This window comes from Mya arenaria, chromosome 8, assembly GCF_026914265.1.
Source record: "Mya arenaria isolate MELC-2E11 chromosome 8, ASM2691426v1".
NCBI lineage: Eukaryota > Metazoa > Mollusca > Bivalvia > Myida > Myidae > Mya > Mya arenaria.
In genome coordinates this window covers 55,139,532-55,154,823 of record NC_069129.1, presented here as the reverse complement: position 1 = coordinate 55,154,823, position 15,292 = coordinate 55,139,532, and the positions used below count along the sequence as shown (strand labels likewise).

Here is a 15,292-nt window from a genome sequence, read left to right as displayed (position 1 = left end):
TCATTCAAATAACTTGATTTCCCATTATGAAAATGTGGTTAAGAATACATAAATATGCCTTTCAATGGAAATTAAAAAAAAAAAAAATTAAAAAATTCAAGGGCCATATTTTGTATTTAGTCTTGAAATGGAGTTATGTTTCTTGTTGTAAGATGGTCGTAAATGATTTTGAATTTTATCAAGTGCATTTAATGAACGGTATAGAAGTTTTTTTTATTAAATCCCAACTTGCCCTTTACTTTTACTTGCCTAAAACTTTAACCTTTAAGTCAATCAGGGGCCATAACTTGGATTAAGGATATGGAGTTATGTAACCTCATTGGGTGATGGTCCTGAACAATTGTGTGAAGTATTAAGTCAATTGAATGAAGGGTATATAAGTTATTAAACAATATCCCAACCTGCCCTAAAACTTTAACCTAAGTTCCATAGTCAATCAGGGGCCATAATTTGTACAAAAGATAATATGGAGTTATCTAACCTCATTATGTGATGGCTCTGAACATCTGTGTGAAGTATTAAGTCAATTGAATGAATGGTATTGGAGTTTTAAGTGAAAATCCCAACTTGCCCTAAAACTTTAACCTGCCCTAAAACTTTAACCTAAGTTAAGGGGCCATAACTTGTATTTAGGATAATATGGAGTTCTGAAACCTCATTGGGTGATGGTCCTGAACAACTGTGTGAAGTATTAAGTCAATTGAACAAAGGATATAGAAGTTATTAATAAATATTCCAACTTGCCCTAAAACTTTAACCTAAGTTCAATAGTCAATCAGGGACCATAATCTGTGTAAAGAATGATATGGAGTTATCTAACCTCATCATGTGATGGCACTGAACAACTGCCTGAAGTATTAAGTCAATTGAATGTAGGGTATTGGACTTATAAGTGAAAATCCCAACTTGCCCTAAAACTTTAACCGGACGCCGACGCCGGGGCGAGTAATATAGCCCACCTATTCTTCAAATAGTCGAGCTAAAAAAGCCTGAAAAACGTTCAGATTCATTCAAAGGCGAATCAGGATGCTGAGTTAAACCCTGGACAAGTGGTGTGAGATTGATTCATGGATGAAGCAAAATTTAAAAGCTAACTCGATCTTTTTCAGGCAGCATAAAAAAAGAATTGAAATTATCAGTTCATATTTATGTGGCCTTGGAGGATTAGGACTATATTATTATTTGTATATTCTGTAGATCAGTCGACCATGCCTTGTCTGCAAACAACTACCGTAGTCTAAGAGAATAGTTTCACTTAGGCCAATTACACTTCACTTGTAAATTGGACATGACCAGGGTCAGTAGGCCAAGATCACAGCTAATGTTTTGTACTCTGTCTTGGCAATGACATGAGAAAAGTTCAACATAGGTAAAGGTCACAGCCTTAATGTTTCAAAAACATCTATTTCGTTCAAATTTTATTAAACAATTATCACACACTTTAAATTCTCAACAATATAATCTACATGTATAAACTAAGATATTTAGGCTCAATAATTACATAATTTTACATATTTAACATCCCAGTGTTAGTAAACCATTTTCTGCAATGCAAGCATCAGTCAATGATAAACTACCGTATGTATACATATATGTAATACAAGAATACAAAATCTACAGTAACAATTAACAACTATTGTAGATAGTAGCTTTAAATGGATCTTCTTCGAGACATGGCATATTTTCAATGACATCTTAAAGTGAATAAAAGTAACATAAATATGAAGAAATTATATGATTTTTGCTTAAAATCAAACATGAATCATATTTACGTTATCACTTGTAACTGTACTGGTGTAGACAACTTGTGTAAAAATGGCAGAAAAATCGTCCCTCTAACTAGTCTAAATATTATTTGCACTTAATAGTCATACATCTTAAGATTTTGAAATTCATTAGGAGCCATGCAATTAATTGGTTTTAGAGGGTTTCCCATGCACTATATAAAGTTTCAGTGGGTTTATTAAGTCTGCATTACACTCAGCTTAGGTGAAACAGTGAAATAAATTGATTGTAAGGTTTCCAGACGTACCGTAATTTTGCACCCTACTTCAGACATTTTTTCTCTCCTTTTGGACTTCATTTTTGGTATTTTCTTGCACAGGAAAAAAGGAGTAAATGTACCAAGACTGTTCTGCGATGGGTTTTTTGTGTGAAAATGATATAAGACACCAGTTTACTAAAATAAAAGTACCCCAATCTACCTACCCTACATTGGATATAAATGGAAACAAACAATATTTATTGTTGAGGCCTTATTTCAAACAACTGGCAGTCCATTATATATTCACTGATCAATGTCATAGCAGAAGCACACAATGTATGTAGCCCTCACGTGAGGATCTAACTAAACAAGAGATTTCATCCGGCACTTGGGCGAGCAGCGAGGCACTGATTCACCACATCCAGCAGGTGGCTGTTCTCCAATGCCGCGGCTACACGCTCTTTATCAGCCAGCTGCTTGTTCACTGAAAACGAAGATTTGTAGCATGTAATTAATACACATTCAGCTGATTGTTAAGAACTTTCTAAAACAATACAACTTTAATAATGGCATCTTTGATAATTTAAAGAGTTGAATAGGTTAGGATTTGCTGATATACAGGTATTGAAATAAAAAACAAGCACAGCTGAAACACTTAAATCACAATTTACAAGCAGTACAGCAGATCTCAAATTTGCAGAGTAGTAAAAGTTCAGAATTTAAAAATGATGCTGATAACAAAATTGTTAACAAAGTTGTGAACAATCTGCCCATTCATTGTCTGTACTGTTCATACCGTGATATATTTATCTTGGATCTAAACAGGTGCATGTGTATCATAGCTCTATACTATTATATGACCATAAAACAACATCACAGAATTTCGTAAATTACATCAGTAAGAAACAGGCCTGGCATGATGCCTTTTCTTGATCTACCCTTTGCATGCTGGGTAAATTGTCGTCTGCTCAAAAATGTTGTCTGGTTTATTCTAAATTTCTTTAAATTTACTTAAAACTTTGGGGATACATTGACTGAGTAGCAAACAGCTTGGAACCTGACCAGGCGCCGAGTTACTCGGTGTCTGGTCTGGTTCCAAGCTGTTTGCAAAGCCTTTAAAATCCCCATCAGCAGCCTAAGGGTTAACATTGCACCTCGATTAAAGCTGCACTCTCACTGATTGAACGTTTTGACAATTTTTCATATTTTGTCTTGGAACGAGCCAATTTTTGTGAAAATCCATGGAAACCAGTTATTAAAGACTGCTGACAAATTTTAGATTGCAGATTTTTATATTTAAGTTCAAAAATTGATGTTTTATACAATTTTCTTAAAACATTAATTTTCTAATGGAAATAGGAAAATCTGTGATCTGATCTTTTGCCAGCCATCTTTTATCATTGGCTTGCAGATACAATGTACTTACGCAAAAAAATCCTCTTTCCAAGACAAAAAAGTTGTAAAAATGGTAAATCTGTGAGAGTGCAGCTTCAAGGGGCCTTTTCTTGATCTTTATCATTGCTTTTCAATTAAGGGGCATAACATGACAAATATTTTAACTGAAGATTTTACGGACTTGCTTTACATGAGTGAACAATATCAAAGGTTTCGTACAACAATGATGACACCCAAACCAAAGTCAGGAAGAAACCTCATTTTCTCACTCAAATAAATAGCAAAAGACAAATATACAACAAAACAGTCAGACATTGGGGTGAGTATTCAATAAGTGCCTTCTGATTATATACACTGACCTGCATCTTCAGAGGCATGTGTTCCTGGTGAGATCTTCACATCCACCTGCAATGAAAAAAAATCCACCATTACACAACAAACTATGTATTAAAGGGACAATACATCCACCTTTAGTACACAACAAACTGTGTATTCAAGTGACAACGTATCCACCTGCAGTTCACAACAAACTGTGTATTAAAGGGGCAATACATCCACCTTTAATACACAACAAACTGTGTATTCAAGTGACAACGTATCCACCTGCAGTTCACAACAAACTATGTATTAAAGGGGCAATACATCCACCTTTAGTACACAACAAACTGTGTATTCAAGACATGATATATCCACCTGCAGTACATAACAAACTGTGTATTAAAGGGACAATTCATCCACCTGCAGTACACGACAAACTGTATTCAAATAACAATACATCCACTTTCAGTGCACTACAAACTGTGTATTCACGTGACTATACATCCACCTGCAGTATACAATAAGCTGTGTATTCAGGTGACTATACATCCACCTGCAGTACACTACAAACTGTGTATTCAGGTGACAATTCAGCCACCTGCAGTACACTACAAACTGTGTATTCACGTGACTATACATCCACCTGCAGTATACAATAAGCTGTGTATTCAGGTGACTATACATCCACTTGCAGAACACAACAAACTGTGTTGTATTCAAATGACAATACATGCACCTGCAGTACATCACACTGTGTATTCAAATGACAATACATCCACCTGCAGTACACAACAAACTATGTATCAAGGGATGAGAGTGGTCTAGTGGCATAGGTCTCCACCTCTCACCAAAAAGGTTGTGTGTTCAATCCCCACCAGCAGTACCTTTTCATGACTTTTCAAAAAAACTAAATTATCTTGTCAATCAAATGTACATGTATACCTTAAACCTTGGTGGCAATGCACGCAGAAGTTTCACGCGTATGGAAAGCCCTATCAGTGTGGCCATGCTACAGTGAGGAATGGTTGGTGTGAACAAAATCTCAACTCGGTTCCCTGCATCATCAACCTGTAAACAATTGGAAACTTATAGGAACTCACTAACAAATAGCTTTTCTTAAGATTTTTGGCAAAATAGAGCATTTTTTTTTCTCAGTGTGTGTATACCACGTGATAAATTGCGTCATAAATGCTAAGTCGGAAGGCAATGTTTTGATTTGAAAAAATACTTTAAAAAAAGATAACTTCACTTTTTCTTCACCATTTTAAATGAAACATAGCGCAGTCTACGCTGCTTACGGAGCCCCACCATCGGTCTTTTACCAGAATTTGATCGAAAGTTTAGTTTCTTAAGACACTTTGACAAACCTTTTCACAATACGGCCGTCTGACGGAGCACTGTCAAAACATTATCTTGAAAACAGGTTTTGTCGAAGTGTTTGATGAAACTAATGACCTCATCAAATTTTGGTAATAAAACAAATGCGGGGCTCTTTAAGCGGCATAGACTGCCCTTTGTTTCATTTAAAATGGTGTTGTAAATGAAAAGTTATCTTTGATTTAAGTCTTCATTTTAAGCAAATTTTTGCCTTCCGACGTAGCATGTATGACGTCATATATCACGTGATTTACACACACTATTTCTTGCACATTTAAATAAGTAGTTTTAATACTCAGCAGAGATTTAATCTGCACTTTTGAAAATGCTTAATCATTGAAACAATCATTTTTCATCTTTCATGAATTTAGTTTCTTCATTATCTGACTGTAACAAACATAAACAAGTCCAATTCACACAATGATGATTGAATGTTCAGAACTTTGTTTAAGTTAACAACATGATTTACTACATTGTTGTTAACTTGAAAGAAGATATATTTCATGGTGTGCCCATATTTTAATAATATTTTATCTTTTTTTTATCATCTACAGCTGAAAGTTGTCTCAAATCTTCAGATCATATGTGTATTCATGAACCTTCCACAGAAGTAACAATTTATCAATAACAACAATGATTAACATTAACAATGTTGTGAACTTTAACAAAGTTCTGAACAATCGAATAAAAAGATGACCTTTCCCAAACAATAAAAATGTAGAAATTAATAAAAAACTATTATAGATTGTACATTATTTTTAAAGTAGTTGAAGAAGGGTAAATATAGATTGTAACGTATTTTTAAAGTAGTTGAAGAAGGGTAAATGTTTGTATGTGTTTCTACCCACCAGGACGCATAGTCTACTTTATTTGATAACAGTTATGCTTAGTAAACACATATAATCATATTATATAATATATGAACACCATGTTACATTCCTTAGCTTAAGAAACATCCTTTGATACTTACATGAACATTGTCACAGTCAACAACGTTCAATTCTTCCAACGAAAGGGGATGTTCTGGGTCATTGATACACCGTATTAAATCTGAAAGAGAGAAAGAAAATACTCATCTCAACTAGTAAAATAACAGACCATTTACTACTTATTCTACATAAATTTCATTTATTTTTCCAAATTTGAACCAGACATTGTCATTTGAACCATCCATTTTGGCCAGTTCTTGTTGAGAACATAGAATAATGCCCATTATTCTGTGTGTAAAGGAAAGTACCTTCCCCAGTTTGATACTGACCAACCAGCCTTACTCTGGGACCAAAAATAAAAAAACAACATTTCCTGGTTTACTTTTGATTGGCTTCTTGTGTCTTAAAATATTTAATTGTATTTCATATATTTTGTTCAGACAATGTTCATCAATACAAAAGGCAAAGCAAAATGCCTCAAAATGCTGCAAATATCCGAAATCAGTTAATTCCGAAATATTGTCACCATACCAAACACTTCTCTGTCATCAAATTCGTCCTCAACATCATCATCCTCATCTTCAGGGCGTAGGTCTCGCTCTTTTGTTCGTTCATACAAGATGGGGTTAGCATTATCAAGTGACATTGTGGGGAAATATTTAATTTAAAGACTTATTTTTTTGTGAAAAATTCACTTCCGGTCTGAGACACACAACAGTTAGTGAAAATTGGAAAGTTTGGTTAAAATTTAATAAACAATAAATGTCTATAAAAAAGTGTATATTAGATACTCTGGAGTGCATTTAACATTATCGAACATTAAAAACGTTTCTTGTGAAGTAGAAGGGTTTTATTTGACGTAAACACATGTTATCAAGTATATATTAAATTTGTGTTGTGTGCCTCCTCAGTCCTTTCATGTATATGTGGTATGGACAAAGTACATGTACTGTACACATGTAGTGGTAATGGCAGAGAGTCTGTTTGACGATTTTTTGTTCTTGGCAACTTCTTCGCTCTCGTTTATTACATTGAATCACAAAAATAGTGTCTTAGACAAAGCTTGCCATATTATGATACATAAATTGTTATTGTAGCTACAGGACTTCTTCAGTTATTTAAAAATGTACATGTGTAAAAAAATCAAATATTAATGAAATATCACTTAGAATGCTTATAAATATTTGTATTGAAAAAAAAGGTTTGAACTGAAAGAAAAATTGTTATTTTTACAGCATATTGAAACAAAGATGTCTATGTCATCCAAATTTTATGTGCGTAACCAACTGGTTGACTGCGAAGAGGATTTTACTCATGAATTCAAAGGTAAAATAATTTCTGACATATTTCTCAAATTTCACTCAAGTTCTATTTTTGATTTGGATTTATGTACCATACATAATATTCAAATAGCCTTAGTCTTGTCTTTAGATAAAAGTGACATTCATTTTAATAGTCAGAATGAAACTGTGTTATGATGTCATTGTTTATTTCATTGCTGGATGCGTTTTGGACATTAGTGCAATGTCATTAAACAACGTTTAAAATATATTCTGTTCTTTTTCACTAACGTTAAATATACAGTACAAATTTCTTTACCTGAAATTGTTATTTATGCTTTATATATTTCCTATCAATAAGCATAAACAGAATAATATAAGAATTCATAAGTTTTGTAGTATAAATCATCAGGTGCGAATATGCAGTTTTCCAAAGAAAAATGCCGCAATCGTGCAAATTTCCAAGAAAAACTGATTTTTTGTTGTGTATAAAACCAAAATCTAAATATGTATACATGTATGTTCAAGATGTATTTCACATACATTTTAGAGTCACTAATATTGATTACTGGAATTAAATTATTATATACATACATGTAATTGTAACATAAGTCGTCTGTTATGTTACATGCTAATCACATGTTTTGGTTAGTTTTTCATCTTGCGATACTTCTATGATTTTAAATGGGCATTTGACTTGTGTGGCAGTGTTAAGGAGAATGGTACATTTCAGGGCACAAGAACATCTGTAGGGAGGACCTGCCCCCCTGGACCCAGGAGAAAGGGAACACGGACAAGGCTTCACGCAGGGCGGTGTCGAGGTAGGCAAACATTGCACACATGGGGTAAATTTAATATTAGTCATACTTAACAGTACAAAGTATTTACCTGATTGGTGTGGGTTGAAAATGATATAGAGGATAATTTATTTCACCATGTGTGCACCAAAATTTATTTTTCACGAGATGCATAGCCACAAGTGAAATATTTCTTTTTGCCATTCATGAGGTGAAAAGAATTGCTATCTTATACTGGAACAAACCTTTTTTTTTTACTATATGCCTGAAATTGGAAATAAAATTCATTTAATTACACTTGTTTAGGAAACGTGCCAAGTTGTTTTTGGAATTGACTTCGTTGAAATTGTGTCACAGCCCTTTGCGTGCTGAAGTTTGATTTGGAACCAAGACCGATCTTAGACTTCAAAACTATGAAAGATATCAAAATGATATTTTCACTGTTTGAAATAGTAAAATATCAATTTCATTTCACTGATTTATCTCAATAAACCACCGAAAAGCATATAATAAAATATTCTATCTGTGTCCTTATTTTATGTCACTTTAAACCCCATCTTGCTTCCATTCCTCAATCTGTTGACTGGCTCTTTTTTTTAACCTTGGGCATGATCTTTATTGTAAATAGATTCAACAGAGCTTGGACCACTCGTATTGTAAAAACTGAGAGAAAAAAAGAGTTATTAATTTCAAGGGAACTTGGAAACTATTCTATTAAATATGTCTTGAGTTTCATCATTTTATTAGCTCATCTGTTTTTTGAGAAAAAAAGTCAAGCTATTGTTTATAGCCTTGGTGTTGTCGGCGTTACAGTACAAAAACCTAAACTCGAACACCCATCAAGATAGCAACATAAAACATAGTTGACAGAGACATAATTCACATTTTCATTGAAGGCCCATAACTCTGACTCTAATAATTGATAAAAGTTATGTCCTTTAAAACTGTGTAAACATAATTCTAAAACTAACTTGGCCATTACTTTATAACAGTTCAAGACATCTCATAAAACTTTGTACACTTACTAGTGCCAAAAAATGCACATGTGTACCAAGACCTATAACCTTGGTTTTAATAATTTATAAGTTATTTTCTTGTAAAATAAAAAAACAACATGCAAAAACTGGTACACATGTTCATAAGGGGCATATGTGTAGAAAGTCACATCCCACTGGTACACATGTTCACAATGGGCATATGTGTAGAAAGTCACATCCCACTGGTACACATGTTCACAAGGGGCATATGTGTAGAATCCACATCCCACTGGTACACATGTTCACAAGGGCCATATGTGTAGAAAGTCACATCCCACTGGTACACATGTTCACAAGGGGCATATGTGTAGAAAGTCACATCCCACTGGTACACATGTTCACAAGGGGCATATGTGTAGAAAGTCACATCCCACTGGTACACATGTTCACAATGGGCATATGTGTAGAAAGTCACATCCCACTGGTACACATGTTCACAAGGGGCATATGTTTAGAAAGTCACATCCAACTGGAACACATGTTCACAAGGGCCATATGTGTAGAAAGTCACATCCCACTGGTACACATGTTCACAAGGGGCATATGTTTAGAAAGTCACATCCAACTGGAACACATGTTCACAAGGGCCATATGTGTAGAAAGTCACATCCCACTGTAATGGTACACACATCACAAAGGTCATATGTGTGGAAAGTTGCATCCAACTGGTACACATGTTCTCAAGGGCCATATGTGTAGAAAGTCACATCCAACTGGAACACATATTCACAAAGGTCATATGTGTAGAAAGTCACATCCCACTGTAATGGTACACACATCACAAAGGTCATATGTGTGGAAAGTTGCATCCAACTGGTACACATGTTCTCAAGGGCCATATGTGTAGAAAGTCACATCCCTCTGTAATGGTACACATGTCACAAAGTCATATGTGTAGAAAGTCACATCCCACTGTAATGGTACACATGTCACAAAGTCATATGTGTAGAAAGTCACATCCCTCTGTAATGGTACACACATCACAAAGGTCATATGTGTAGAAAGTTGCATCCCACTGTAATGGTTCACACATCACAAAGGTCATATGTGTAGAAAGTTGCATCCAACTGGTACACATGTTCTCATAGGTCATATGTATATAGAGTACACTCACTCTGGTACATATGTTTACATTTTCACAAGGGGCATATGTGTATTAAGTTCCATTTGGCTTCTTGCTGGGTTATGTTGCTTGGTTGACTTAATAGCAAAATGGACACGTATTGCATTGGCTGGTTTGTTGGACTACAGGAACTTTTCTATTTTCAGGAATTTAAATGCGTTCCTTAACACAGGAAAGGGAGGGACAGTTTATCTTGGAGTGATAGACAGTGGCCATGTAAAGGGATTACAGCTATCACAGTACCAGGTAGGTCTTGGAAGAAATCAATAATTCATAAATTATATAAAGGGTACCACTATATAATTGACAGAGTTTGTGATGTGATGTATTGTTACAACCCTTCAGAGTGACACTGATACACTTTTGTTTTATGTGATGTTTCTATTTGTTTTCAGAAAGAGCACATAATTGGCAGTGTTCGTGATGTGATGTCTCGCTACAACCCTCCTGTGAAGCGACACCGGTACAAGGTCAGGTTCACTCCCGTCTTCAATAACCAGGAGGAAGGGAAAGAAATTGTCAATAACATGTGAGCATCTTAATTATTAGTATTGTAGATGTTGTAAATGTTTAGAGTTTTGACCTGAGTCAGGTACACAGTTACCCATATGTGTGTTGTCATAGATACCAGAAATCTAGAATTTAGGGTTTGATAAAATCACCTTTTCTGTCATCAATATATTTTGTATTGAACTTTATTTGTACTAATCTTTTAACTTTTTCAGCAAAATTTTGATCTTGTTTGTTTAAATTTGACTAGCTATTCGAAAAACAACTTGTTGTCGTTACGGGTGCTGTTTCAGTAGAAATCCTGAAAGCAATTTCTTTCTATGGAAAGACATTGAATGGAAGTGATGTCCTTCATATAGGTACAGCATCACGTGTATGATTCTTGATGAGTCCTTGAGTTTGGTTGTATTTTCATAAAAGTAGAAATTTAAAAATATTAACAACTAAGTTGTTTGTCTACCTTCATCTAATAATGGAAGGATTTTACAGTTTAATGCAAGAAAAGGTCAATGGAAGGATTTTAAATTTGAATCTATTTAAAACAATGATGAACCTTTTATGAATGATAGAGGCAATATAAATAAACATATTTTATTTTATGAAAATATACATCAAATTTGTTCAGCCAAAATACACAGAGGGAACCAACAAGAGGAATAATATGGACCATATTTGCATTCAACTGTAAAATCCTTCCATTAACCATATTTGCATTCAACATAAACATTTTTTGCATTCAACTGTAAAATTCCTCCCTTGACCTTCTTGGCATTCAACTGTAAAATCTCTCAATTGACCTTCTTTGCATTAAACTGTAAAATCCCACCATTGACATTCTTTGCATTCAACTGTAACATCCCTCCATTGACATTCTTTGCATTCAACTGTAACATCCCTCCATTGACCTTCTTTGCATTCAACTGTAACATCCATCCATTGACCTTCTTTGCATTCAACTGTTACATCCCTCCATTGACCTTCTTTGCATTCAACTGTAACTTCCATCCATTGACCTTCTTTGCATTCAACTGTAACATCCCTCCATTGACCTTCTTGCCATTCAACTGTAACACCCCTCCATTGACCTTCTTTGCATTCAACTGTAACATCCCTCCATTGACCTTCTTGCCATTCAATTGTAACATCCCACCATTGACCTTCTTTGCATTCAACTGTAACATCCCACCATTGACCTTCTTTGCATTCATCTGTAACATCCCACCATTGACCTTCTTTGCATTCAACTGTAACATCCCTCCATTGACCTTCATGTCATTCAACTGTAACATCCCACCATTGACCTTTTTTCGCATTCAACTGTAAATATCCCTATTGGCTTCTTTGCATTCAACTGTAAAATCCCCCATTTGCTTCTTTGCATTCAACTGTAACATCCTTTCATTGACCTTCTCGCCATTCAACTGTAACATCCCTCCATAGACTTTCTTTGCATTCGACTGTAAAAGCCTTCCATCGACTTTCTATGCATTCAGCAATTGACCTTTGAGTTGAACTGTAAAATTCCTCCATTGACCATCTTATCATCCAGCTTTGAAACCCCTCCATTGACCTTTATTGCATCCAACTTTAATATTCTGCAATTGATCTTGAATCCAACAGTAGAATCTCTCGATTGATCTTCAATGTTTCCATCTGTAAAATCCCTCCATTAATCTTTATTGCAGGTGTAAAGAGCAGATGGACCCTGCACTACTTGAGCGTCCACACGAGTTCCGCTCCAGCAACTACTGTTGGTGTGACAATGACAACGTCATGCAATATAACGCTGTATGTACAAAGTTTGAAAAATACAACTTTTAGTTAAACTGGCACATTTTTTGCAAAAACAAAAACCCTGACCCCCTTTCCAAAACAGTGGAATAACGAAAAAACTGCCATGCAATATAATAAGGTACAATAGTTACTAAACACAGTTTTTTCCAGCTTTTTGGATGAAAAACAAGGCAGTTGAAATGAATTATCATTAGCAATGCTGTGTTACCCAAAGATTGGAAAGGAACTCTGCACTCTACCATGATTTGGAGTTAATACTTGAACAGAAATATGATGAACATCTGTTCAAGGTTTTTTTTTGTTTTTTTTTTAACTTTGCGTTTTTCAATATTAGTGTCATATGAGATATCTTCCAGGGTATCATGTATTAAATTTCAGGCATAATAAGGCTGTCATGTGGTCTGTTTCATGCATAATATGGGTATTATGTGGTCTGTTTCATGCATAATAAGGCTATCATGTGGTCTGTTTCATGCATAATAAGGTTATCATGTGGTCTGTTTTATGCATATTATGGGTATTATGTGGTCTGTTTCATGCATGTTATGGATATTATGTGGACTGTTTCTTGTATAATATGGGTATTATGTGGTCTGTTTCATGCATGATATAGGTATTGTGTGGTCTGTTTCATGCATAATAAGGCTATCATGTGGTCTGTTTCATGCATAATAAGGTTATCATGTGGTCTGTTTCATACATAATATGGGTATTATGTTGACTGTTTCATGCATAATAAGGCTATCATGTGGTCTGTTTCATGTATAATATGGGTAGTATGTGGTCTGTTTCATGCATAATAAGGGTATTATGTTGACTGTTTTATGCATAATAAGGCTATCATGTGGTCTGTTTCATGCATAATATGGGTATTATGTTGACTGTTTCATGCATAATAAGGCTATCATGTGGCCTGTTTCATGTATAATATGGGTATTATGTTGACTGTTTCATGCATTATAAGGTTATCATGTGGTCTGTTTCATACATAATATGGGTATTATGTTGACTGTTTCATGCATAATAAGGCTATCATGTGGTCTGTTTCATGTATTATATGGGTAGTATGTGGTCTGTTTCATGTATAATAAGGGTATTATGTGGTCTGTTTCAGGGTATCCTGCTGCAGGACTATGTGATAGAGATCTCCATTCGTCCCTGGGACCCGGCTGACCCCCTGAATGCAGAGGAAGGGTGTGGCCAGCTTGCCAACATCCACCCCATACATGATGATGAGGAGGGGAATTGCTACTTCCGCAGGCAGGCTAGTATTGTCAAGGTAGGCTTTGTGATTTAAATAATTGGTTTTTGCAAGGAACTGCTTTGAATTTTGCTAACGTTTCTGACTTTTGAGGTATTTGTGTATGTATTTTCTCATGATGGGCTTAACCCAGTGGTTATCATGCTCTGTATCAGAGGGTCTCAGGTTCAATATCCACTCAGAAAGGATATTACTGGTTATAGCCCAAGAATGATAAATTGGTCTTTATCACTTTTGCATAGCAGATTTTAAAAATATTGCTATAAGTTTTATGCTCCTCATTGCGAGGTAAATTTAATGTAACTTTTATCTTTGACAGTACACTATGACAGAGCTGGCTCAGCTGACCAGACATGAGGTCCAAGCAGAGTGTCAAAATAGGATAAATATGTATGTTAATTTTTAACCGTTTTTCATAAATAAAAGCACCCATTATTTGTAATTTGAACTGTATATTTATATTGTTAAAAAAGTATATGTTACTTGATAGTGTTATTGCTGATATATCTGTCAATCGTGTTTCATATATTATTGGTATAGTATCACATTTTAATTGTCCAATCCCCTCCTGAGTAGAAACCATAACCAGTGTCATTTCGATAGACTAAGAGAAAATTCCCCTGGTTGAGCTCAAACCCAAGACCTTTTGGGTCGGAGACAGACCCTGATACAAGAAGACAGATCTCACCTGCCTCACGTTGAATTATGTTTATTCACGCCATTGTAATGAAAAAAAATTTGTATGTTTTGTTTATAAATATCCATTGTATACAATTTGTAAAATGCTAAAAGTTAATGTATGCTTTTGTTCTTTTATTAAAGCTTAAAGAAGGAGATAGCAGCTTTACAGCAGAAAGTAGGTGCATCTGAACCAGAATGAGATTCCCAATAAACTGTATGTGGAGGTACACAGACCTCAGCCATTCTTCTTGACCTTGATCTGCTGTTCTGCAAGAAGCAGTTCCATTTGATGGGAAGATCAGGGAGGAGATGATGTGACTTTGTTATCCTCGCCACTATTGTGTTCATATTGCCATCTAGTCGAGACAGTTTGTTGTTTATTTGTGTTAGTAAAAAATGACACTGACCCTAACGATGCTTGGAAACTTCCAGTGTTAAAGGATTAATCTACTTGACTTCATCAACTACATGTACTGTCAGGTTTATATCTTGACAATATCCCAATATACATGTAACTTCCAGTGTTCAAGGATAAAACTTCTAAGCATTGTTTACTACTATCAGGTTTATTTCTTGACAAAGCTTGTACATGTAACTTCCAGTGTTCAAGGATAAAACTTCTAAGCATTGTTTACTACTATCAGGTTTATTTCTTGACAATGCTTGTACATGTAACTTCCAGTGTTCAAGGATAAAACTTCCAAACATTGTTTACTACTATCAGGTTTATATCTTGACAAAGCTTGTACATGTAACTTCCAGTGTTCAAGGATAAAACTTCTAAGCATTGTTTACTACTATCAGGT

The 15,292-nt window shown here is 34.9% G+C and overlaps 2 protein-coding genes across 2 annotated transcripts; one reads left to right on the top strand and one right to left on the bottom strand.

Moving 5' to 3' along the window:
• Positions 1-1,405: 1,405 nt before the first annotated feature.
• On the bottom strand, positions 1,406-6,730 carry LOC128242432 (MIP18 family protein galla-2-like). The gene is made up of 5 exons (XM_052959580.1): positions 6,535-6,730; positions 6,045-6,124; positions 4,640-4,765; positions 3,739-3,784; positions 1,406-2,468 (listed from the first exon to the last, which is right to left on the bottom strand). The coding sequence occupies exons 1-5, from the start codon at positions 6,647-6,649 to the stop codon at positions 2,362-2,364; spliced, it is 474 nt and encodes a 157-aa protein (XP_052815540.1). The 5' UTR covers positions 6,650-6,730; the 3' UTR covers positions 1,406-2,361.
• A 49-nt stretch (positions 6,731-6,779) lies between these two features.
• On the top strand, positions 6,780-14,978 carry LOC128242431 (uncharacterized). The gene is made up of 9 exons (XM_052959579.1): positions 6,780-6,968; positions 7,239-7,329; positions 8,017-8,104; positions 10,387-10,486; positions 10,636-10,769; positions 12,436-12,538; positions 13,659-13,823; positions 14,125-14,195; positions 14,628-14,978. Exons 1-9 carry the CDS (start codon positions 6,948-6,950, stop codon positions 14,683-14,685), a joined length of 831 nt encoding a protein of 276 aa, XP_052815539.1. The 5' UTR covers positions 6,780-6,947; the 3' UTR covers positions 14,686-14,978.
• Positions 14,979-15,292: the final 314 nt, after the last annotated feature.

Coding starts and splice junctions, on each gene's coding strand:
- LOC128242432 (XM_052959580.1), bottom strand. CDS start 6,649: ATGTCACTTGATAATGCTAACCCCATCTTGTATGAACGAACAAAAGAG. Junction 6,125..6,534: donor TGATGACAGAGAAGTGTTTG/GTATGGTGACAA, acceptor TCTCTCTTTCAG/ATTTAATACGGTGTATCAAT. Junction 4,766..6,044: donor TTGACTGTGACAATGTTCAT/GTAAGTATCAAA, acceptor AATTGTTTACAG/GTTGATGATGCAGGGAACCG.
- LOC128242431 (XM_052959579.1), top strand. CDS start 6,948: ATGTACTGTACACATGTAGTG. Junction 10,770..12,435: donor AAAGAAATTGTCAATAACAT/GTGAGCATCTTA, acceptor TCTTTATTGCAG/GTGTAAAGAGCAGATGGACC. Junction 14,196..14,627: donor TGTCAAAATAGGATAAATAT/GTATGTTAATTT, acceptor CTTTTATTAAAG/CTTAAAGAAGGAGATAGCAG.